Source organism: Arachis hypogaea, chromosome 19 (genome assembly GCF_003086295.3).
Source record: "Arachis hypogaea cultivar Tifrunner chromosome 19, arahy.Tifrunner.gnm2.J5K5, whole genome shotgun sequence".
Lineage (NCBI taxonomy): Eukaryota > Viridiplantae > Streptophyta > Magnoliopsida > Fabales > Fabaceae > Arachis > Arachis hypogaea.
The window spans coordinates 110,417,369-110,441,696 of NC_092054.1; the positions used below are offsets into that span (position 1 = coordinate 110,417,369).

The 24,328-nt window shown below is 37.1% G+C and overlaps 1 protein-coding gene and 1 pseudogene across 1 annotated transcript; one reads left to right on the forward strand and one right to left on the reverse strand.

The window, feature by feature from the left end:
- Positions 1 to 4,476: 4,476 nt before the first annotated feature.
- LOC112778603 (uncharacterized) lies at positions 4,477 to 9,247 on the reverse strand (annotated as a pseudogene).
- Positions 9,248 to 19,921: 10,674 nt separating this feature from the next.
- LOC112778604 (uncharacterized) lies at positions 19,922 to 21,589 on the forward strand. Its single transcript, XM_025822907.1, has one exon. The coding sequence runs from the start codon at positions 19,922 to 19,924 to the stop codon at positions 21,587 to 21,589; it is 1,668 nt and encodes a 555-aa protein (XP_025678692.1).
- Positions 21,590 to 24,328: the final 2,739 nt, after the last annotated feature.

Sequence of the window (24,328 nt, forward strand, 5' to 3'; positions counted from 1 at the left end):
AACTGTACATTGCCTTAAGGGTGTGATTGCCATGATATCCGACCGGTGTGTGTGTTCCAACCGCACGCAACATTGGAATATACACACCGTGTTTTTTGTTGATCACAGTACTTCTATAAGCTCTTTTAACCTTGTTCGTGCTTCCTTAATGATTTTACTTTATTGTTGCCCTATGATCTCGAAATTCTTTTATTTGTATTTTTAGGATGAGGAAGAAGGGTAAGGCACCGGTTGAGCAAACTACCGTTCGCTCTCCTGATATTTGGTGGGATCGTCAAGGGGATAAACCGAACACCTTGGTTAACCGAAGAGCCGACTCTCAATACAAGGCTATTGAAAAGTGTACAATCCATTGGGAGCGGCCGTTGAAAGTTCCAAGCCAATACAAGGCGACTATTCACCAAAGGATTACCTCGCTTCATTGGAAGTTTCTCGAGCAAGAACCCATTGAACTCAATGAGACTATGGTGCGGAAATTTTATGCGAACTACCAAGCTTGGAAAGCGAAGTCAGTCTTCCTCCGGGGAAAGATGTTGGATACATCCAATCAAGCTCTAGAAGCTATTCTGAACATCCTTCACATTCCACTTGAGAAAGATGAATATTCCAAGATAAAAGTGGATGTCTTCAAAGGAAGAGTATCTCTTACTCCCATTCTTGAGAGAATAGGCCGTCCTGGTGCATCTTGGGAGTATAGCAAGGGGAGGAATTCTGTTCCCACTAGTATTGCATACTCTGATTTGACTGCTGAAGCTCGTATATGGCATCAGATTGTGGCGGACTACATCATCCCAAGCACCCACACTATCCATGTGAGATTTAGAACTGCTTTGCTACTTTGGGCTATTATGCAAGGGAAGCATATAGCCATCTTGCCTTTATTGCGCAAATCGATTTGAAAATTGGTTGAGAAGAAGAATATCAACATTCCATTTCCGTCGATGGTGATGCGCTTAGCAAACGCAGCGGGGGTAGAGAGGCGACCAATGGACATTATGTTTCGGATTCCTAGAGGCAACAAGTTCATTCCGAGGGGTGATTTGGAAAGATCAACAAACATTACACCCTCCGAGAGGAAGACACCTACAGCACCACCATCAACTCTACCAACTTCATCAACTGCTTTACCCTTTCTTCGACCTCTTCTGGATCTATTCCGAGACATCTTGCATGATATCCACCATATGGAGCATTTGGAGCACAAATATTTTGAGTGGATAGCGGCAAAGCTAGAAGGAAGAGACCCCGGCCCGATTCCTAGAGCTTCATCCGAGCTAGCTGGGGAGGAGCATGATGCAGTTGACCATCCCACTCCTGGGTCCACCAGCTGAAGGTGGCCCCTCTTAATCCTCCCGGATCGTGAGCATGCACAGAGGACCATGCACAAATTAAGTGTGGGGGAAGATCGATGACTTCAAAGGGGTAAAAATTTTTCTCTTAAAGACACTTTGCAATGTTTCTTGTAGTACTTTTTCTTCATTTTGAGTAGCTTTATTTCTATTGCATCTTGTTTGGTTTGCTGTAAATATTTCTTTATCGTTTATGAATATTTAATAGTTAATATTTGCATGTTGCATGATAGAATGAATAAGTTGGTAAAACAGCAAGGAATTTCCAAGAAACCTTTTCTAGGGGCATACCATTGACTGAATTGAAGAGAAATTGTGTTTACCAACTTGCTTGGAGTATTTTGTTTGTAGAACATAGAAACGAGCTAGAACAACATACCTTGTGAGATTTGAGATTTAATAGATGGTTGCACTTTTCAGCCATAATGTTGTTCTTGTGTGTGATTATACTCCTTTTTTATTGTTATCATTGATTTGCATGATTCTTTATGTCCTGTATTTGTGTTTGGATGCATTTAGCATGATTGAGGCCATCTTTGATGATAAACTCACTAACCTATATGGCCAACCCTTGCATTCACCTTTGGGAACCCCTTTGAGCCTATGAATCCCATTTTGTTCTGATGATAGCACATTACTCCCCTTAAGCGAAAAACCATTGATGTCCCTGAATTACTCTTTGATTAGTTTGGGTGGATTAGTGTATAAATTCTAAGTGTGGGGGAAATTTTGGGAAGCGTTGGTGATAAAGGCATGAACTCTTTGTGAAAGAATTTTTTGGGTAGTTAGGTAATGCTCATGCATTTCACTAATTAAAACATATGTATTCATAGTCATAAAAAAAAAACTTGTGCATAACAAAGTATGAAATAAAAGAGTAAATAAATGATGCATATGCCATGTTTGAAAAGAAAATGTATGAGTGAATTGAGATAGAAAAAAAGAAGATGGGTAGAAAGGTTGTATTGTTATGTGTACATAGGTGATGTAGGATTAGGTGGATACTCAAGCTAATCAAAGAACTAATTCTTTAAGTCCACTTAACCATAATTCATCCTACCTAAACCCTAGCCCTATTACATCCCTCTAAAGACCTCATGATACTTGCTATTCATGCATTAAATACTAGTTTATTGTTAGATGACTTGCAAATCTTTGAAAAGCATGATAAAAGGAGAATTGAGTGGTTAAACCCTAAACACTGAGCGAATTGAGTGGATACACATCCGGTGAGGGGTTCGATCGCTCAATTCTATGTTCTTACGTCTCATATTGCATCCCCTTCCAAGTTGTTTAATTGGATAGTGTTGATAACTTCAATTCAATTCTTTGGACATTGATCTTAATGCATGAACTCTTTGCATTGGCCCTAAAGTTTTCTTGTGATGGATTGGAATTTTATGGTTTGTTTTTACCAACTCTCATCATAGTACATATTGGTGATTAGTTTTAGGATAGTTGCATGCATTTAAGTAGTATATAGCATAGGTCATTTTCCCTTTCATATATCTCCTTTGCGTATGTTTAGCATGAGGACATGCTAATGTTTAAGTGTGGGGGAATTGATGAATCCATATTTGATGATGATTTTTTGTTAGAATTGAATGGATTTTCATCATATAAACTTGCACTTATTCCCTTGAATAGCATGCTTTTGAATTTTCCTTCCAAATTGCGCTTGATTATGAAAATATGCTCTTTTGTGCCTAATTTGATCTATTTTATTCCATTTGCCTTCCATTCAATGCCTTGATGTTGTTTGTGAGTGATTCCAGGTGTATAAGGTAGGAATGGGTTGGAGAAAATGGAAGAAGAGCATGCAAAGTGGAGGAAACATGAAGAATCAAAGGAGATGAGTTCAGAGACGTGTGCGTGCGCACGGCTACTTGTGCGTATGCACAGGACGGGATTTCTTGCAAGGTGTGCGGATGCACGCATCTGTGCGTCCGCATAGGTGTCCGCATATGGCTTCATTAAAAGAGCACATGACTCGCGATTTGGGGGATTTGGAGGTCCATTTCTGAAGTCTTCTAGCTCATATTGGAGGGAAAATGAGGAACATAACATAGCATATCATTAGTATAGTTTAGGAGTAGTAGTAGGAAGTTTTTAGTTAGTTTTTCTCTTAAGTTTTTCATCATCTCTATTAGGGTTTATATTAGGGTTTTATATTCAAGTGCCATTTTCATTTTTGATCTTGGATTTTGTTAGCTTTCATTGTAAGTATTCTCTTGTTATTACTCTTTATAGTTACATTGTCATTACTCTTTCTTCTAATTCAAGTTATAGTTCAACTTTACTTCTCTCTTGCAATTTTAATTTCTTGTTGATGAATTTGATTTTTGGTGTTTGTTTCATGCTTTCTTGTATTATTCTTGTTGATTGAGATCAATTGTTGCTTTTAGTTTCAAGCCTTTTCTCATTTTTTTCATGTTTAAGGTTTTTGCCCACCAACTGTTTGACAAAATGTCAAACATGGTTTTAGGCTAAATTTTTAGTTCTTAGCTTGGGTAAAGTGAGCAGTTGGGTTTCTTGAGTTGGACTATCCAACATTTAGTTTCAATTCTTAGATTGTTAATTATTCTTGTTCCCACTAACGCTAATTTGTTGCTAAGGCAATTAGCAAATAATTTAGGATTTGTGGGTTGGGAACACTTATGCTCATTTAACTTACTTTCCGATGTGAGGGTTGATCAAGTGAGATTAATCCATCATAATTGTCATAATTGTGGTTAAGGAAAGGACCCTTAGCTCACTCCAAGCCAAGACTCTTTTTGATGCTTTCAATCTTTCATACACTTCTATGTTAATCTCTTTTATACTTTACTTGTTTATATTACATAGTCGGTTCTTTAATTTCTTCATTAGTTCAATCATTACAATTTTGCATGTTCTTTTATTGCTTTATATGTTCATTTCTTCATTGACAATCCCTTGATCACTACAACCGGATTTGCACACTCATTGTCCTAAAGTACTCCTTGGGAGACGACTCAGGAGTCAAATACTCTCGGTTTTGAATTAGTTTTGAATTGTGACTCATCTTGTGAGTTTCCAATTTGATTGATTGCCAACTTGTTGGGTTACGACTATACTTACAACGCTAATTCCATTTTGGATAATCAAGTCCCTAACCCGTGCAAATAGGCCGTTGTCAACTATAAACAAGCAAGTCAATATAATTCAAAACATAAGCAAAGTGTATTGATCATCAACTATAATTTCCAGTATATTATTCAACCATACTAAAACTATCAGCTATAGTCTTCAGTGTCATCTTCATCCTCATCATCATCATAGTCCTCATCCGAAGAGATTGAGGGTGGCGGTGGTAGTGGAACAGCACTAGAACTAGTTGATGCTCTAACCTGCTCATAATAGTTAACATAAGCCTCATTCCATCTCTTCTGTTTCAGCTTTTCCTTCTTCGAGAATACTCACTATCTTCGAGAATGGTTCACAGCACCAATTGCCCTGTCATAAAAACATATTAGCAAGATTTCAATGCTCAAGGTAATCATCACAGATTGAGATAGGACAGCAAACCTGGCCTGCTGTTTTGAAGCAAAATTGGAAACTGGCCTCCCATTTGTCAGGCCTGAATTTTGGGCATTGTTCATACTGGTTCGGTCCAGGGTTACACCATTGCCAACAGCTAATTGTACACCAGACTGAACAGATGGGCCATCTTTTTCCCGAGAATCCTTAGACTTGGTCAAAATTTTAACATTTGAAAGGCTTCCTGCAACACCAAAGCATGCACCATTTGAATGCTGATGCTGCATTACTGATAATTTTAGAGGATCATCACCCATATTCGAAGAGATAACAGCATAATCCTGAAAAGACTTATCAGTTTTGATATTTTTGGAGTCAACTGAAGGAACTTTCTTCAGGCGATAAGTGTTAGCCATTGGTGTAACAGCCACAGTAGGCATATATGAAGAATGAGGGGATGATGTTGCAGCTACTGCAGCAACTTTGGCAACAGCGGCATTGGCAGCTACCATTTTTTGTGCTCCTTAGCGAAGCTGAATATAGTCACCCTCAATCATAAATAACTGAAATGATCATAACAAAAATCTGTCAGCCTGTATGTAAAGTAGATTATACGCCACTATGCTGGACAAGTCAAATAAAGTTTTGGAATGCCAGAACTTTTGACAGAATTTATTTGCACGTGTTTTGCTCCATGGTTAGTGTAATTTATTCATCCAACCACACTTGAATCTAACTGAATTCTGTCAAATTCTGGCTGATTATTTCTAGCTGCAAGGAATTTAATACTTATGTGCTTACTTCAGGATGGCTAGCAACAAAATCATCCAGCTTTCCATACTTTTTTCTTGTAATCATGCCAGTGCAGAGGAGCAAGCATTTTACCCAGTCTGTTAGGGAGCTGTGTTTTAAACATAAATGCAATTTTCATCAGGATAGAAAACCAAACATATAACATTTAAAAGTCATGATTATTGTTCACTAACTGTTGAACTGATTCGAATCTGGCCACCAACTGGAATAGTGCGAACAATACTAGCCAGCAATGATCTTTCATCAAGAAGAGGACTTTCCATAGGCTTTGCAATTGTAGTTGATACTGTCTGGCCAGTGGAGGGGAATGCTTCAGGCAAGACTTAATCAGTGATGTTGCTATGTACCATATCATTATGAACTGCATGGACTGTGACAGGTGATGCATTTCCAGCAGAACTTGCTGCCTCTACCAACAATACTTGGTCATGTCCCTCACCAGGTAAGTCACAGAATTCTTATCCTACACAGTAGAAAAAGTTGGCTTTAATTTCCTCATCTACAACAGTATCTTGCACAAAGACATCTTCACATAATTGCAATCGAAATCAAATAACAATGACTTGCTTTAAATATATCCTTAGGTTTGACAAACAGAATTTGAACGCAGCTCAAACAAGAAATGTATCGTCTAACCTTAATTTCACCATTAGAGTCAACAGAGTTCAATCTTAAGGCATCGGAGAACTGTGACGAAATTTGTCGTAAGCTATGGTCTTGTTGGGTAGCAACATGTTGGCCTTATCAAATGACTGAAGAACCTTCAAAAAGTTCACACTAATTGTCAGTATTTTACAGAACTCATGATGCAAAGTAAATAACAAATTTCACTTCTAGCAAACCTGTGTTTCCGCAGTAGAAGATGAAATTACAGATTGAGTCTCCTCATTTTGGTGGATGTGAGCATCTAAATAGTCTCCATGAAGAGCTTGTCCATTAATGGGCATTTCATAATTAAACTTAGCGTCAGATCTCATCATACTCTGATCAGTTTGGGACGCAGAAGGATCATCCTGCATTGATACCTGTGAACCCCCCGAGACAGCCTGCAGGAACAAATACACCCGTAAAGCCAAGAGCTAAAACTACAAATGACCAAATATTTGGATTGGTCAATACCTGTTGATTTTTCCATTGCTGCATAGGTGACAATGCTGCCAGTGGGTGAAAGTGGCTAACATGTGATTGAGGAACTTGTGATGCAACTGAATTTGGCACTCCTTGTTGATGCATGACAAACGGATGTAATGCAGTCACTTGGCCGGGTGGAAGGTATGAAGGTGGCACAAGTAGGGAGGATGGAGCCATAGCGACACCAGCAACATGATCAGTCTACAATATAAATCCATCAGAAAATCAAATGTCAAAAGCGAAATATTATTACAGTTCCATTTTCATGCCAACCGCTATTGTGAAAACGTGTTATCTATCATCTATCATACTCTTAACATTCAATAGACAAGAGAGCATACATGTTCATCAGTCAACAAAAGTTTAAGCCTCCTGATAGACATAGCATTAAAAGAAATGTCTGATATATAGAATATTTCAATTGAAACAATCACATATCAAAGATCAACTTATTCTGCAGATGAAAAGGAAGTAAATAACTAGTAGTTTAAAGCTAGAAATTTTGGCATCCAACCTGGACCAAAGCATTGCCACTAGATGCAAATGGAGGAATATTATCTGAGCTTTCATTTGGAATAAGACCATTATTTCCACCTGAAGCATTGCTTCCATTCAAGTCGAATTGGTTTCCGTTTTCCTGTCCAAACTGAGTTACATTCTTTTCTGAATTCATTTGGGACATTTGTGAGTCCTCGTGGTAAGTGCCACTCCTCTCCCTTGCATTAGCTAGCTCAAGCTGTAGCTGCTGGATAGCATGCAAATGAAGTGTTTCCATCTCCGCAAACTAGTGCCACCAACCCAAAAACAAAAGTAACATACCAAATTATTTAAAGTGAATAAACATGGACCTAAAAGCGAAGAAACTACTATAAATAGAGAATATTGAAAGAATAAAAATCTTCTGTCTTAGCAATGCCTGCTAATGCCATAATGCATATACACCAAAACCAAACCAAAAAAGTATAAATTAAATAGTAAAGATGCATCTCATCAATGTCAATCTGAATAAACAAAAATTAGCGAGAACCATGTAATTATCATACTAATAACTACATCATAATCAAGAAAAGCCAAACCATGTAATTATCATAAACAATTGATGAAAATCACCTGATGAAATCCAGAAATCAACTTCAGACAGCTGGTTTCATAACACCTAAAATTTCCACAAGTAGGAAGAGTGAGTATGAGTTTGTGTCTAATCCAACTAAAGAAAGAATAGTGCTTACCAGTTTTCTAGGAGTTGAGCAGGTATTTCCACGAAGTCGGGATCAACACGTAGTCCAGAAAATCTTGCAAACGAGGAGCGGTTGCAAATTTGTTGAATCTAAACATTTTATGAAAAGACTTCAGAGTTATACGTAAAAAATCAAATAAACCAAGCTACGCATACTACATCTGGCACCATCAACAGAAAAAAAATTGCCATTGAAAATTCAAACTACAGACTTGAAAGAGCAATAACTAATCATAAAAATCCAGAAATTTTCACTCAAAATCAGAACATATCTTGATCAAAAGCAGAGCATGGCAGAAATGATTAAAAAATCCATTTCCATCAAGTCCATACCCCCTATTGTTGAATTAATATGCTTGTGAAGACACTTGCAAAGAAAAGCTTTTGGGTTAACTAGGCTAAAAATAATATCCGGAGAAGCTAATTACTTTAGGATACAAGTCAATTAATATAAACTAAAAACTAAGCTAACTCATTTATATGTTACATTGTTTCCGAGAGCATGTGTCATAAGAGAGAACCCTTTTTTCTTTTCATTTTAAGGCAGGACATTGGATAACCAGCAGGATTGGAACAATGTAGTACTGGACTATAATCAGGGAGGGTCTATTATTAGGACTATAATCAGGGAGGGTCTATCTATGGTATACTCAGCCTCATAATTTTATCTTTCATTCCTTGCCGTAGAAGTGCCAATGAAGCAAGACCAACAGCAAAACAAAATCCTTTGAAGCAAAACAGAACAAATATTTATGTTAGAAACAGAGAAATTCCTTTGAAGGAACCAACACTTTGATCCCAAATTAATTAAAGAGGAATGCAGAGAAATAAGGAATTAAAAGGGGAATTGCCCAAAGAATTGAAGAGAGTGAAAAGTGGGAAAAACAAATAAGGAACGAAATAAAAAATAAAAAAGAGGAATAACAGATTGGGATAGCCAAAATTAGGAGAAAGCGAAAATAGAGGGAATAAGAAAAAGAGAAAAAGGAATGAACCTCACCTTAACTAAACTGAATAGATGGTTGCAAATGGTTGTGAAAGTAAGATTGATAATGTTGTTGCTAGAGTTTGTTGGTTTGTTTAGTGTGTAATGGTTTCGATTGTTGCAAAGAACGAAAGGAAGGGATGAATGCAGTAATTCCTGAAGCCATACCTGAACAAATAAAGTTGCAATCAGATAGTGTAATGGCGCTTTTTGCCTTTGTGCCTTATATGAGAGATGCTAAACTCATTGATGCGCATAATCTTTAGTGTATTCTTCTTGATAGAAGAGTGCCATTGTGAATCGACTCCTGAGCTGCCTTTGCAGCAGCTAACTCCATCTCCAAGTTTGAAATAGTTTTGTCCAATGTTCTACATTCAACACAATCAGATAAGCCTTGAAATGAAAATTTAGCAACACACAACACAACGCAACAGCATCATGGTATAGAACTATGATAACCCCAATATTATTGACCTCATCTTGATTAGTGCATCTTTGATAAGAGTTATATTTTTTCTTTTCATAATCAAACAGAATATCTTAATACTTGACCCTTTATCTTATCCCTATCCTTATCAAACTGGCTACATCATTACATGAAATCCACCCTGTTGTAAGAAAATACCACTAGTTTCTATTCAAATGAAAAAGTCCTTAAGCGTCCACTATATAGGGCATTAGCAGTGTGACCAACAAGTGGAGAGACATCTTCCTTTCCCATATATTCAATTATATAGTTTATGTAAGGTACCACCAAAGTTCATTTTGGTAGAAAATAAGAAGCTGCGAATGGTATAAGAGTTTACTTCTTTTTCTTAGAGTTTCCTATTCCTACTGCTATTTCATCAAGGCAATGATGGCAGTCAACAAAGTTAGCAAACACTAAATATAGCAAATTAAAACCAAAGCATTACAAACGTCTATGAGATTACCTGTGTACTTGGAGCTATACATAAATGCTATTACTGGAATAGCTAGAGGAAGAGTCAACTGGAATATCATGCAAATTAAATGTCATTATAATTTCTGTAACCAACTAAAAGACAGAATTTAGATGAAAACTGGGTAGAAGATGTCCAAGTATGAATAAATCGAAAATCAAATAATACAATTTCTCAAATACAATCTTTTTCTTCTAAATAAAATTTCAAATAAATTCTTAAGGTTTATAACAAAATTTTGGCAGCACCTCCCCTAAAATTCGGACTCTGCCACTCTTCTCGGGTTCCATGCAAACTATTTCCCACACTTTTTTCAAATCATTTCCAATAAATCAAATTGGCAACTTTTAATATTTTCAAATTATCCTACCATAATCCAGAAATTACAATCATCACAATCATCAGAATAACTCAATTCCTTTCCTGGCGGCACTTAAACCCTCCAAACCTCAAACTTACCACAAATATCAATATAAATTCAATCAACAAGTAATCACGACATCAATTCACTTATCAAATGCCAATTTAACCGGTGAAAATTTACCAAAATCCTACCTTCATACAAAATCAAAATATGCAAAACTCTGGAGGAGCCTTCTGACCAGGCTGCTGAAGAAAAAAAATATCCGGAATCCTCCGTACTTCCTAGAACTTCAGTTGGCCAAAATCAAGGAGTAGGAGAGCTACGTCACTGTTGACTTTCACCGGACAAAAGTAACGCCAACACGTAGAAGAGGAGGATACGAACACTTTTATCGGATTAGATTTTTTATTAGAGTTACGGATCGCAAGAAATCGAAGTCGAAAATTCAGTGGAAGTTACGTTCTCTAGCTCTCTCTCTCTCCCTCACTCTTCTCTCTTCTCACTTCTCACTTCTCACTGTTTGCATGCAAATGAGATTAATCTCATGATATATATATATAACTTAGGAACTTTACATATATAGCAGTAATAGTAATGATAATAATGTTCTGATGATGATGTTGTATAAAATTAAATATATATGAGTTACTAATATAAATGACATTAGTAACTTAGAAATGTAAAGATATTTGATAGAGCTTTAGTAACTCAACTCTAAGCTCATCAAGAAATAACAATAATTAATTTTTTATCGGACTTGATAGTAATATTAATATTATTATCTAGGCTCTATTATACTTAGAGCAAGTAAAATAAATAAATAACATAATAATAAAATTATATTACCATTTATTTTACTTCAGGGTTCGAAATCGACTCGTCAAAATAAAATTAATTGCTTTAAAATATTATTTTAAGAAAAACTCACATTAGTGCAAATTAGAGTTGTTACATTCTACCTTCCTAAAAGAAAATATTGCCCTCTGTTGATCGAAAAATTATTTTCGATCAGAAATAGTCAAATCGATAAATATCAAGTATGGGTTTTCGAGAAATTGTGCTTAGGAGGCTAAGTTTGGGAGTTGCTGACGCGGAAATTGTTTCCAATTACTTTGTTGAAATCGAAGAAGCTAAGTCGAAAGGGAAATTCGATTTGAAGGAGGACTTTCGGAGATTTAGTCGAATGGTCAAAGAAGCGAGAAGGTTAGTGGATAATTAATCACATGGGGAATATCTATAATCGTGTAGCGGGAACAGTTACCAAAGACGGTTGTGTTTCAAAATTGTAATTTATTTTAATTATAATTGATTGTAATTAATGTGATTCAATTTACCGTTATGTAAGGTTAGCTTATAAATACTAGGAAATTTCAGTAAAAAGGGGTTGAAACTTTTACTCAGAAAAATACTCAAGCACACTCACATCCCAGAAATTCCTGAGTCTGCAATCGAGTAACTTTTCTGTAGGGTTCCTTCCACCTTCTTTATTCTTTTAATTTATTCTCCTGTAAATTTAACATTTCAATTGATTTTATCTATTAAGTGTTCCTTATTTTATTGTTCAATTTACTTTTGTGCATTTAAATTTTACATGTGGAAGTCCTTTGCTTCAAACGAAGGCAATTTATTGTTTTCCTTTAATTTCTTTGAAAAAATTATTGATTTAGTTTACAAAACTTTAATTTCTAAATTTTATTTGTCAATTCATAAATTTATTTTATTTTAATTTTCAAATTTAGTCTAATCGAAGACACTTTGATGCACTTCTAGAAAACTGGTACTCGCACAGAGGAGTAGGTTTCGCTCCCAGATCACTAGATATCGAACCACCATCGATTTGCTAAAAATCGACAAAATGTGCTTAGGAGGCTAAGTTTGGGAGTTGCTGACGCGGAAATTGTTTCCAATTACTTTGTCGAAATCGAAGAAGCTAAGTCGAAAGGGAGATTCGATTTGAAGGAGGACTTTCGGAGATTTAGTCGAGTGGTCAAAGAAGTGAGAAGGTTAGTGGATAATTAATCACATGGGGAATATCTATAATCGTGTAGCGGGAACAGTTACCAAGGGCAGTTGTGTTTCAAAATTATAATTTATTTTAATTATAATTAATTGTAATTAATGTGATTCAATTTACCGTTATGTAAGGTTAGCTTATAAATACTAGGAAAATTCAGTAAAAAGCGGTTGGAACTTTTACTCACAAAAACACTCAAGCACACTCACATCCCAGGGAATTCCTGAGTCTGCAATCGAGTAACTTTTCTGTAGGGTTCCTTCCACCTTCTTTATTCTTTCAATTTATTCTCCTGTAAATTTAACATTTCAATTGATTTTATCTATTAAGTGTTCTTTATTTTTTTGTTCAATTTACTTTTCTGCGTTTAAATTTTACATGTGGAAGTCATTTGCTTCAAACGAAGGCAATTTATTATTTTTCTTTAATTTCTTTGAAAAAATTGTTGATTTAGTTTACAAAACTTTAATTTCTGAATTTTATTTGTCAATTCATAAATTTATTTTATTTTAATTTTTAAATTTAGTCTAGTCGAAGACACTTTGATGCACTTCTTGAAAACTGGTACTCACACAGAGGAGTAGGTTTCGCTCCCAGATAACTAGATGTCGAACCACCATCGATTTGCTAAAAATCGACAAAACAAATTGGCACGCCCAGTGGGACAGTTTTTAAGTTGAAGTGTGTCAAAAATAACTACTTTCCAGTAATTTCTTAGTGTATGCGATTACGAAGTGGGAAGATCATTCACATGGCTGATGAATTATCAAATGTGAATGGTGGTTTTTCCACCAATGATAGTATACTGGTATCCGTACAACAAGCCGACGTGTCTTCACGTTCGGAAGGTGCAATCGGAACTGAAAGCATAGTCGTCACAACTATTCAAACTGAAAATGTTGGACGTAATACGCATCCACGTGGCCCTGCATCACCGTTTCAACCTCCATTAACCGCTGGTTGGCCCCCTTATGGTCTTCCTGCTGGTTACACCCCACCGGTGGGTGGGTTTGTCCCGCCTATCCATTTTGGGAATGCAAATGGAGTAAATATTATGCAAAACCCACAACAACACTGAGTATTCTCGTGAATATCATGTGGGCTCCACTTCAAATGCTGTGAGTTCAATGGCAGCGTATCGACAACAAGTGGAGGAAAGTCATCATGACTTGGTTAATTTATTGACTCAGCAAATGACTACAATTCTGAATCCTATGATGGCCGATCATGAATCGAGATTCGAGCGTCTTGCTAGATAAGTCGAGAGGATCGCTCGAATCGTCGATTATGATGAAGGCGAAAGGCATAATGCTCGAGGAACTAATGATGGGATGGAAAATATCTTTCAAAATGAAAATCATGTTCCAAATCGAGAAAATCCTCACATAGTTCATCGACATGAGAATGCTGATCATATTTTACATGGATTGCGTGCTGATCGTTATCAGGTCACCCGAATTATAGAAGAAGTGTTAAATCGGGTTGGATTGAATGTTGGTTTTATGAATCAGCCACATTTTTTCTCGGCTTTTTCCCAAGTAGTTCAAATGGCTGAAGTGCCAAGAGGGGTAAAAAATCCGATAATAACTACAAAATTTGCTGGAGAAGTCGGAGAATCAACAACTGAACATGTTGCTTGTTATTTGGTCGAGATTGGAAACTTAGCAAATGATGAAAATTTGAAAATGAAATTTTTTCCGTCGTCATTGATGAAGAATGCATTTACATGGTTTTCGAATCTTAGACCAAATTCGATTACAACATGGAATCAGTTGGAAACTGCTTTTCACGCTCAGTTTTATCGAGGGAAAATGAACGTAGCAGTTACCGATTTAGTAGCTTTGAAACATGAAGATGGTGAAACCATTGATGATTATTTAATACGTTTCAAAAATGCTAGGAGTAGGTGCTATGTCACATTGCCTGAAAATGAGGTAGTTAAAATAGCAGCTATGGGGTTAGGATTCTATATGCGCAGAAAGTTGTTTAATGTGCATATTCCTGATTTGGCTCATTTGGCTGAAAAGGTTCGGCAAACTGAGTTAATGAAAAAGGAAAAAAAAAAACATAGAACCGAACAGAGGTCGAAGAGTAAACCATTTACTCGAAAAGAGAAGGTTGCTTATGTAACCATGGAGTCCTCAGAGGAAGAAATTGATTTCGAAACAAAAGTCGATTTGGCCGAACTTAAGAAGGGCCCTCCATATGTTTGTTCTTTGTTGAAAAAACTCCCTGGTAGTGAAAAGTCGAATGATTCAAAACTTAAAAGTGGAAAGAAATATAGTTTTGATATTTTAAAATCTGATAAGATTTTCGATGTGTTGCTTAAAGATAAACAATTGGTTTTTCCTGAGGTTAGAACATTACTTTCCTTGAAGGATTTGAAAGGAAAGCCTTACTACAAATTTCATCAACCAACAAGTCATTCGACTAACAGTTGTGTTCGTTTCAGGGATTTGATTCAGGAGGCAATAATGGAAGGACGTTTGAAATTTGATGATGGCAAAAAGGAAATGAAGGTTGATGTAGATCCCTTCGAAACTGATGCCAGTTATGTGGAACCCTGTTTTGGAGTGAATATGGTGGGGATGTCTTATGATTTTGATGTGGCTCTTGATGATTTTGAGTCACAAGTAAGAGTTGTGTACTCTAGAACAGGGGATGGTTTGTTGGACTTCTTGGTTCAGCAAAAAATCAAATACCGGGATGTATCTCTATGTCCACGGTGTAACGCTGTTTTTGATGCTGAAGCGGCGGCAATCTTTAAAAAGGAAAGAATGAAGAAAGAATTGACCCACAGGGAGGAACAAGCATATCAGAGACAACCAATTCGACGTGTAGAAGCTTCTAGTTCAAAAATTCCTCTACATGATGTGGATACACCTTTGAGCCGATCTCAGGATATTGGTGTTCAGTGGATCAGAAACTGTCAAGAGTTTCAAAGGCGTGATCACTTATATCGACGCAATCCTCAATGGGGACATAGAGCGCCGTCTTGAAATCAGTATGCCGCTTTTCGAGGACGAGCCAGAGGATACCCGAGAGGAAGAGGAGGAAGGAAAAGTTTCCATCAGAATAAGAAACTTCAAATTGATACAGGGAAGGAAGCAAGCAAGGGGACAACTCCTTCGGTGCATTCCCGAATTGTCTTTCCTTCTGATAGAGAGACTTATCTTAAAGAGATTCCATCACCAGCCAAGACGAACAAAGGGAAGGCAATTGCTCAGTCTTCTGGGGTAGATAAACATAAAGACGTTGATGTCGATGAGGAATACTTCGACGAAAGAGATGATGACATGGTGGGGACGATTTCAATAATCCCTACCGAGTACCTTGGGGAGTGTAAAGGTAATCCGGATGAGGATTACGATCAGGAAGACGAAGAAGCTTTTTCTTTTATTTTCATAGAAGATGAACCAGGTGTCTTCCTTCTCCCTACTGAAAAGCAAATGTCTCATTTGCGTCCTCTTCACATTGTTGCTATTGTGAATGGTTACAAGATAAACAAGGTACTAATTGATGGTGGGGGCAGCAATAAGTCTTTTGCCTGAAAGGATGCTAGAAAAAGTAGGGAAACATGTTAGTGAGTTGGTCCCTACGAATATTGATTTAACTGATTTTAGTGGGAATTCCACCCCAGCAAGAGGGTTGGTTACCTTAACTGTGAAGGTGGGGTCGTCGTAGAGACACTCAGTGTTTGTGGTGGTGCCATCGAAGGCAAGTTATAACGCCTTACTTGGGAGAGATTGGATTCATGGAGTAGGTGCAGTGCCATCTACGGTGCATCAAAGTGTGCTTCTATGGACTGAGGAAGGCAAGCCTGAAATTGTCAAAGCAGATTCGAGTCTTTATGTCGAATAAATGCATGCTGATTTTAGGATATATAATCGCAAGCTGAAGCCATTAAATGTTGATCAATCTCTGAATCCTTACAATTGTGAATGTTGTTATTTGACTTCGGAGGGACTGTCGGTGAAGTTGCACTACCCAGACATGCCCTATGAACCAACAGGTTGGGATTGTGATTCTTGAAGGCCTCGAAGACTGAACCATGGACCATGTTGAGGAAGTTTCTGATTACCTAGTAACTTTGCATAATTATTTAAATAATTTTCAAGCTTTAGAAAATAAAGATGATTCTTCTGATAAAGTTGAATCAGATAGGATTAATAGATTTGTTAGTAGTAATATGTTTGATTCGACACCTCTAGTCGAATGTAGTAATGATCTTTTTATTACTTGTAATGAAGTTAACGATATGAGTCGGACTGCTGATTTAATAGAAGAGGCTCATTGTTTAGAGAATAAAAGTTATGATGATTCAATCAAAGATCAAGTTTCTACTCTTTCCCATGATGTTATTGATTTTACTTTTGATTGTATTTATGATTTGGAACCTTTGGGATTTGAAAAATGTACAACTGAAGATGATCATTATAAGGGGTTTGAATCTCAAGATCCTTTAGAAGAAGTTAATTTGGGTACTCATGATGATGTTCGAATTACATATATTTGTAAAGATCTTATTAATCCTTTTCGAACTAATCTTATCGATTTGTTACATGAGTTTAAGGATTGTTTTGCATGGAACTACCATGAAATGCCTGGTCTTGATTGATTGTTAGTAGAACATTGATTAGCATTGAAACCTAATGCTCGACCCGTGAAACAAACCCCTAGACATTTTGCTCCTGAAATCAATGTGAAAATTAAGGAAGAGATAGAACGCTTGATTAAAGCCAAATTTATTCGAACCGCTCGTTATGTAGAGTGGGTGTCGAATATAGTTCCAGTGATGAAGAAAAATAGAAAATTGAGGGTGTGTATCGATTTTCGAGATTTGAACAATGCTACTCCAAAGGATGAGTATTTCATGCCAATTGCAGATATGTTAATCGATTCTACAACAGAAAACGAAATCCTAAGCTTCATGGATGGTTATTCTGGATATAACCAAATTTTTATTGTGGAGGATGATGTGGCCAAAACTGCTTTCCGTTGTCCTGGGGCGTTAGGTACATATGAATGGGTGGTTATGCCTTTTGGTTTGAAAAATGCTGGAGCAACATATCAACGAGCAATGAATGCCATTTTCCATGAGTTTATTGAAAAATTTATGGAAGTGTATATTGATGACGTAATGGTCAAATCCATTTCTGTAAATCAACATATAGACCACTTAAGAAAAGCATTCTTGACTATGAGGAAAAAAGGATTGAAAATGAATCCTTTGAAGTGTGCTTTTGGTGTATCGGCAAAAAATTTCTTAGGCTTTGTCGTTCATAAAAAGGGGATAGCTATCGATAAGAATAAAGCAGATGCAATATTAGATTTGTCTGCACCCAAATCGAAAAAAGAAGTACAATCGTTTTTGGGGAAAATTAATTATCTTCGAAGGTTCATTTTGAATCTTTCAGATCGAACTAGGGTGTTTGCGCCTCTAGTAAGATTAAAGAATGGTTCAAAATTTGAATGGACTACAGAACATTAGTCATCATTCAACTCGATCAAAACTTATTTGGCCAAAGCCCCGGTTATGGCGAATGTTCGTTGATGAGCGGATAATTTATACGCTTTTTGGCATTATTTTTAGTATATTTTTAGTAGGATCTAGTTATTTTTAGGGATATTTTTATTAGTTTTTATGCTAAATTCACATTTCTAGATATTACTATGATTTTGTGTGTTTTTCTGTGATTTCAGGTATTTTCTGGCTGAAATTGAGGGACTTGAGCAAAAATCAGATTCAGAGGTTGAAGAAGGACTGCTGATGCTGTTGGATTCTGACCTCCCTACACTCAAAGTGGATTTTCTGGAGCTACAGAACTCAAAATGGCGCACTTTCAATTGCGTTGGAAAGTATACATCTAGGGCTTTCCAGAAATGTATAATAGTTCATACTTTGGCCGAGTTTAGACGACGCAAATTGGCATTGAATGCCAGTTCTACGCTGCAGTCTGGAGTTAAACGCCAGAAACACGTCACGAACCAGAGTTGAACGCCAAAAACACGTTACAACTTGGCGTTCAACTCCAGAAAGAGCCTCTGCACGTGTAACATTCAAGCTCAGCCCAAGCACACACCAAGTGGGCCCCGGAAGTGGATTTATGCATCAATTACTTATCTCTATAAACCCTAGTAACTAGTTTAGTATAAATAGGACTTTTTACTATTGTATTAGACATCTTATGATCTTCGGATCATCTTATGATTTTTAGTTCATCTTTGGATCATATTGATCACGTTTTTGGGGCTGGCCTCTCGGCCATGCCTGAACCTTTCACTTATGTATTTTCAAACAGTAGAGTTTCTGCACTCTATAGATTAAAGTGTGGAGCTCTGCTATTCCTCATGATTTAATGCAAAGTACTACTATTTTCTATTCAATTCAACTTATTCCGCTTCTAAGATATTCATTCGCACTTCAACATGAATGTGATGAATGTGACAATCATCATCATTCCCTATGAACGTGTGCCTGACAACCACTTCCGTTCTACCTTTGATTGAATGAGTATCTCTTGGATCTCTTAGTCAGAATCTTCGTGGTATAAGCTAGATTGATGGCGGCATTCATGAGAGTCTGGAAAGTCTAAACCTTGTCTGTGGTATTCCGAGTAGGACTCTGGGATTGAATGACTGTGACGAACTTCAAACTCGCGAGTGCTGGGCGTAGTGACAGATGCAAAAGGAGGGTGAATCCTATTCCAGTATGATCGAGAACCTTAGATGATTAGCCGTGCCATGACAGAGCATTTGGACCATTTTCACAAGAGGATAGGATGCAGCCATTGACCACGGTGATGCCTCCAGATGATTAGCCATGCAGTGACAGCGCATCGGACCATTTTCACAGAGAGGATGAAAAGTAGCCATTGACAATGGTGATGTCCTTACATAAAGCCAGCCATAGAAAGGAGTAGGACTGATTGGATGAAGACAGCAGGAAAGCAGAAGTTCAGAGGGATGAAAGCATCTCTATACCTTTATCTGAAATTCTCACCAATGATATACATAAGTATTTCTATCTTTATTCTCTGTTTATTTATTATTATTTTCGAAAACTCCATAACCATTTTATATCCGCCTGACTGAGATCTACAAGATGACCATAGTTTGCTTCATACCATCAATCTCCGTGGGATCGACCCTTACTCACGTAAGATTTATTACTTGGACGACCCAGTGCACTTGCTGGTTAGTTGTATCGAAGTTGTGAATGAAAAATAATTTATTAAGGCGTGCGTACAGAGTTTTTGGTGCCGTTGCCTGAGATCATAATTTCGTGCACCATTCGTCCATTTGAGCCTTTAAAATTATACATTGCAGCATCTGAGAATTCGATTGGATGTATGTTAGCCCAAGATGATGAGAATGGGCATGAGCGCACAGTTTATTACCTTAGTCGAGTCCTAACTGATATCGAAACAAAGTATTCACCGACTAAAAAATTATGTTTGTCATTATATCATGCTTGTATGAAATTAAAGTGTTATATGGTGGCTAAATCGGTAAAGATGATAGCGCAGACTGATGTTGTTAAGTATATGCTTAGTTTCCCTATGTTAAGGGGGCATTTGGGAAAATAGATGTTAGCATTAACAGAATTCGATTTGCAATATGTCCCAGCGAAAGCTGTTAAAGGACAGGTCATTGCAGACTTTCTTGTGGATAATTCGAAAGGTCTGAATGACCAGGGGGCATATATTATTGATATAGAGGTCAATTATTGGAAATTGTATTTTGATGGATCTAAGCACAAAGATGGTGCATGGGTTGGAATCCTTATTATTTCACCTGAGGGTGTTCCATCAGAATTTTTGTTTGAATTAAAGTATCCTTGCTCTAATAATGTCGCTGAATATGAGGTTTTAATTTTAGGTCTCGAAATTTTAATTGACAAAGGAGCTTTAGAGGTTCAAATTCTAGGAGATTCACAGTTGGTTTTAAAGCAGTTATCAAAGGAGTTTAAATGTAACAATGAAATGTTACAGAAATATTTAGTAACTGCTTGGGAGATATTAACTTCTTTTCAGAAGGTTTCTTTGGTACATATCCCTAGAATTTGTAATGAAATTGCTAATGAATTGGCCCAAATTGCTTCAAGATATCGGGTTAGCCCGGAAACTATTAGAAAATTTTCTAGTATCCATCAAATTTTAGTGCCAGCAAGTGAAAGAGAAGTGCTGTGTATGGATGAATGGGAGGATTCTGATTGGAGAAAGCTTATTGCTCAGTATTTGAAAGATCCCAATACTATAGTTGATAGAAAAATAAAGTTACGGGCAATGAACTTTGTTTTATTGGCTGATGAGTTGTATAAAAAAGGGATTGATGGAAGTTTGTCGAGATGTTTAGGTCGAGAAGATCAGAATGTTGCTCTGAGCGAGGTTCATAATGGAATTTGTGGTGCTCATCAGGTAGAAAGGAAAATGAGATGGGTGTTATATCGAAATCATATAAATTGGTCGTCTATGATAAAAGATTGTATTGATTATGTAAAAGCATGTCAGGAATGTCAGAAACATGGCTCGATACAACAAATCCCGGCAGCTGAGTTACATTCGATAATAAAGCCATGGCCATTTAGAGGTTGGGCTTTGGATCTAATTGGCTTGATTCATCCTCCTTCATCAAGACAACACAAGTTTATCTTAGTGGCTATTGATTATTTTACGAAGTGGGTTGAGGCTATTCCGTTAGTAGAAGCTGGGCAAACTGAGATAATTGACTTTATTGAAGAAAATATTATCCATCGATTTGGAATTCCTCAGACATTAAGTACTGACCAAGGAACTATGTTTACTGGTCAAAGAATTAAAAACTTTGCAGCTTCGAGGAATATTAATATGGTTACTTCGACTCCTTATTATGCACAAGCTAATGGCCAAGTTGAAGCAGCAAACAAGATATTGATAGGCTTGATTAAAAATCATATTGGGAATAGGCCTCGAACATGGCATGAGACTTTAAGTCAAGTGTTATGGGCTTATCGAAATTCACCAAGAGGTTCGACAGGAACCTCACTTTATAAATTGGTGTATGACCATGATGCAGTATTACCATTGGAAATTAATTTGAATACCTTGAGGGTATCGAAACAAAACAATTTGGCGGTCGATGATTATTGGAATGCAATGTTTGACGAGTTAAATGAGTTAGATTCAGAGCGAATCTTAGCACTAGAGAATATAATTCGACAGAAAGAAAGTATTGCTCGAAGTTATAATCGTCGAATTTTTAGAAAATCTTTTTAGACAGGCGATTTGGTTTTGAAAGTTATTTTACCAATGGAAAAGAAATCGAGATTTCTTGGTAAGTGGTCCCATAGTTGGGAAGGTCCCTTTCAAGTGATAGGGACATATTCTGGAAATCCTTATCAAATTAAAGATATCGAGTCAGGAAAGGTGATTAGCTCAATTAATGGAAGATATTTAAAACTTTTCTATTGTTGCCAAACATAGAAAATTCAGCATGCATAAAGTTTAAAAGAGACAAAAGTCATTACAAAATAAAAGGAAAAGTTTAAGGCGCCAATAATTTAGCCAGAACAGAGCACAGTTTTGTCCTTTTGTTTTCCAGAGTTGTGAACATCCCCGTTTGTTTAGATTTATCAGTTTGGATCTCCTCAAGCTGTTGTTCGACTTTCTTTCGCTCAGTGTCAATCAAGACAAATTGTTGGATAAGGAGATGTTGTTCTTGCTGAGCTGCAACCAACGGTCTAGCCAAGGTGGTCCGATTTTGGCGTAGAGTAGTGAGTTGTTCTTGAATTAGAGCCAATTCTGTTTCGAGCCTTACTTCTTCTTGGTCATGAAAGCCTTGGACAGAAATAGCACGGGCAATCTTTAAATCAAACTCGTCACGAGCAGCTTTGATTGGTTGAGCAATTGCTTGGTAATTTTCAATTCTGGATACAGCTGTGGCTTCTTGATTTTCAATTTCTTGGAATTGAAAATGGAATGCGACACTTTCTTCGATGAGTTGTTTAAATCCTCGAATTAAATCAAAATTGGGAATGTTGGTTGGGAGTTCAAAAGAGGAGCTTAAAAGAGAGGTTAAAAGTTTATTAAGGATTGGGTCATTAACCCATGTGGCAGGAGGATGATCCAAGAGCTTGATGAGTGATCGAAGTTGTTCCCGAGTATCAGGATCCAATTCGATTGGAAGTCTTGTAGAAACTGGACTTGAGATGACTGGAACAGGTATTGGCACTTTGGTTCCCTGAATGATTTTATTCAAAATAGAAGTCAAGTCAACCAAGGTAGCACTAGATGGAGTTGTCGGAATAATTGACGTGCTTGGTTTTAGTCCTGGAGGAGTCTGAAGTTGTGCCAAGTCTGAAGGTGTTGGTTGCAATTCTGGTGGAGTTTCTGAAACCTTGGATTTGGAGGAGTCTGAATTGGTAGTGTTAGCAGCCTTGGAAGCAGAATCAGAGTCAGGAACTATTAGATTCTTTTCAGAAAGAATAACCTGATTGTCTGGTGAAGTCGATTCAATCCTTTGAGTTTCTGCTGGGGAATGTTGCAAAGGATTGGCTGTTGGATCCACTATTTGTGTTGTGTGAGAAAAAAGTGGAAAAGTGGCTGGAATTACTCTGGGTCCTGAAAATTAAATCGAGTCGTATGACGTTGACTGTTCTTGACCGTGTTGCTGTGACAAAATTAATGGGTTAAGTTCTTCAGCAGAAGTGACTGAGTGAGTGACGTGGGAAGGCTAGAACAAAAAGGTACACATTTGTGAGTTTAAATTTTACGTTAAAATAGGTAAAGTTTGTAGTGACGATTGTGTTACTTGAGAAGTTTTGGTCCTGCAGATCAATTGAGGGCCAGAATCAGAATCGGCTATATCTTCTGATGGGGAAGAGACAGTAGGAGTGTCTTTGTTGGCCGGTTCAATTTTCTCAGAACTCTCAGTTGATGAAAGCAGTATTAACTGATAAGAAATTCAGAATTAAGTGTGATTTAAAAGACAAAAGTTGAAATATGTTTTAATAAAGAAAGGAATTATAAAGTTACCTTTCGAGAAGTTTTAGTGGGAGTTTTCCTGCTTTTCGCTGGTGGTGGTGGTCGAGCAGTTTCAGCTTTCCTTTTTTGAGTTCTTTTTGGAGAACTCTCAGTAACAGGGGCGGTTTCGATTGCAGTTTGTTGAATTTCTTCTAAGGTACGAGTATACCTAGCATAATAGGCAGCCCACCATTCAACACATGACTTGGTAATATAAGAACTGCGTTCATACTCCATGAAATTAAAATGATCCCTGCGCTGTTGATTCATGGCGAGGCAAGAGTCGAAGTCTTCTTGGGTAGTCAGAAGGAAGTGACAGAAAGGGTCATCGTTTCGAGGTTGAGGTTTGGGAATGGCTTGTGAAAATCCTAATTTTCTGGCGGACAGGTGAGGAGCATACAAAGTTATCTTGAATTTTTCTTTTTTTCTGTAAAGATAATCCCGTGGGGATTACCTGAACGGCTAATAGGTGTGCCCAACTTTGTTTGGCAAGTTCATTTTCTTCATATGAGTTTGAAAAAAGCAAACGATCTAACTAGGCAGGGCCTCGGTTGCGGCACAAAAAAAGAGTGAAATTCAATTGTTCATTCTCAAAATTTTTACAAGAATGAAAAAGGGTGAAAATAGCCCAAAACCTATCCTCATCTGATTGTGCATTTGGAAAATTGGGTTTGTACGCAAATAATCGAAACCCTTCAATATACTGCTTGTCAGTATGACCACTCTCGGGTTTGGTAATGAAATTCTCAAAGATGGCGTTGAGCCATAATTGAAGAAGCCATAGAGGGCATCCTGCACTTATTATTTTTTTATCTCGTAGGGGTCACAAACAAATTGGCCAAGTTCCTCGAAGATGTGCCCCCCAAAAGAAGCTTAGCCAGGTTGAAAGTTTTACCTTCATGGAGAAGTATGGCCAAAGAGAGGTAAAGTTTTGACATTTGGACGCTACGAGAACAAAATAGAATTGCATTTAACCAGTAGAATAGGAAAGCT

Excerpts from the sequence above, each read along its gene's own strand:
- LOC112778604 (XM_025822907.1), top strand. The coding sequence starts at position 19,922 with ATGTTAGCATTAACAGAATTCGATTTGCAATATGTCCCAGCGAAAGCT.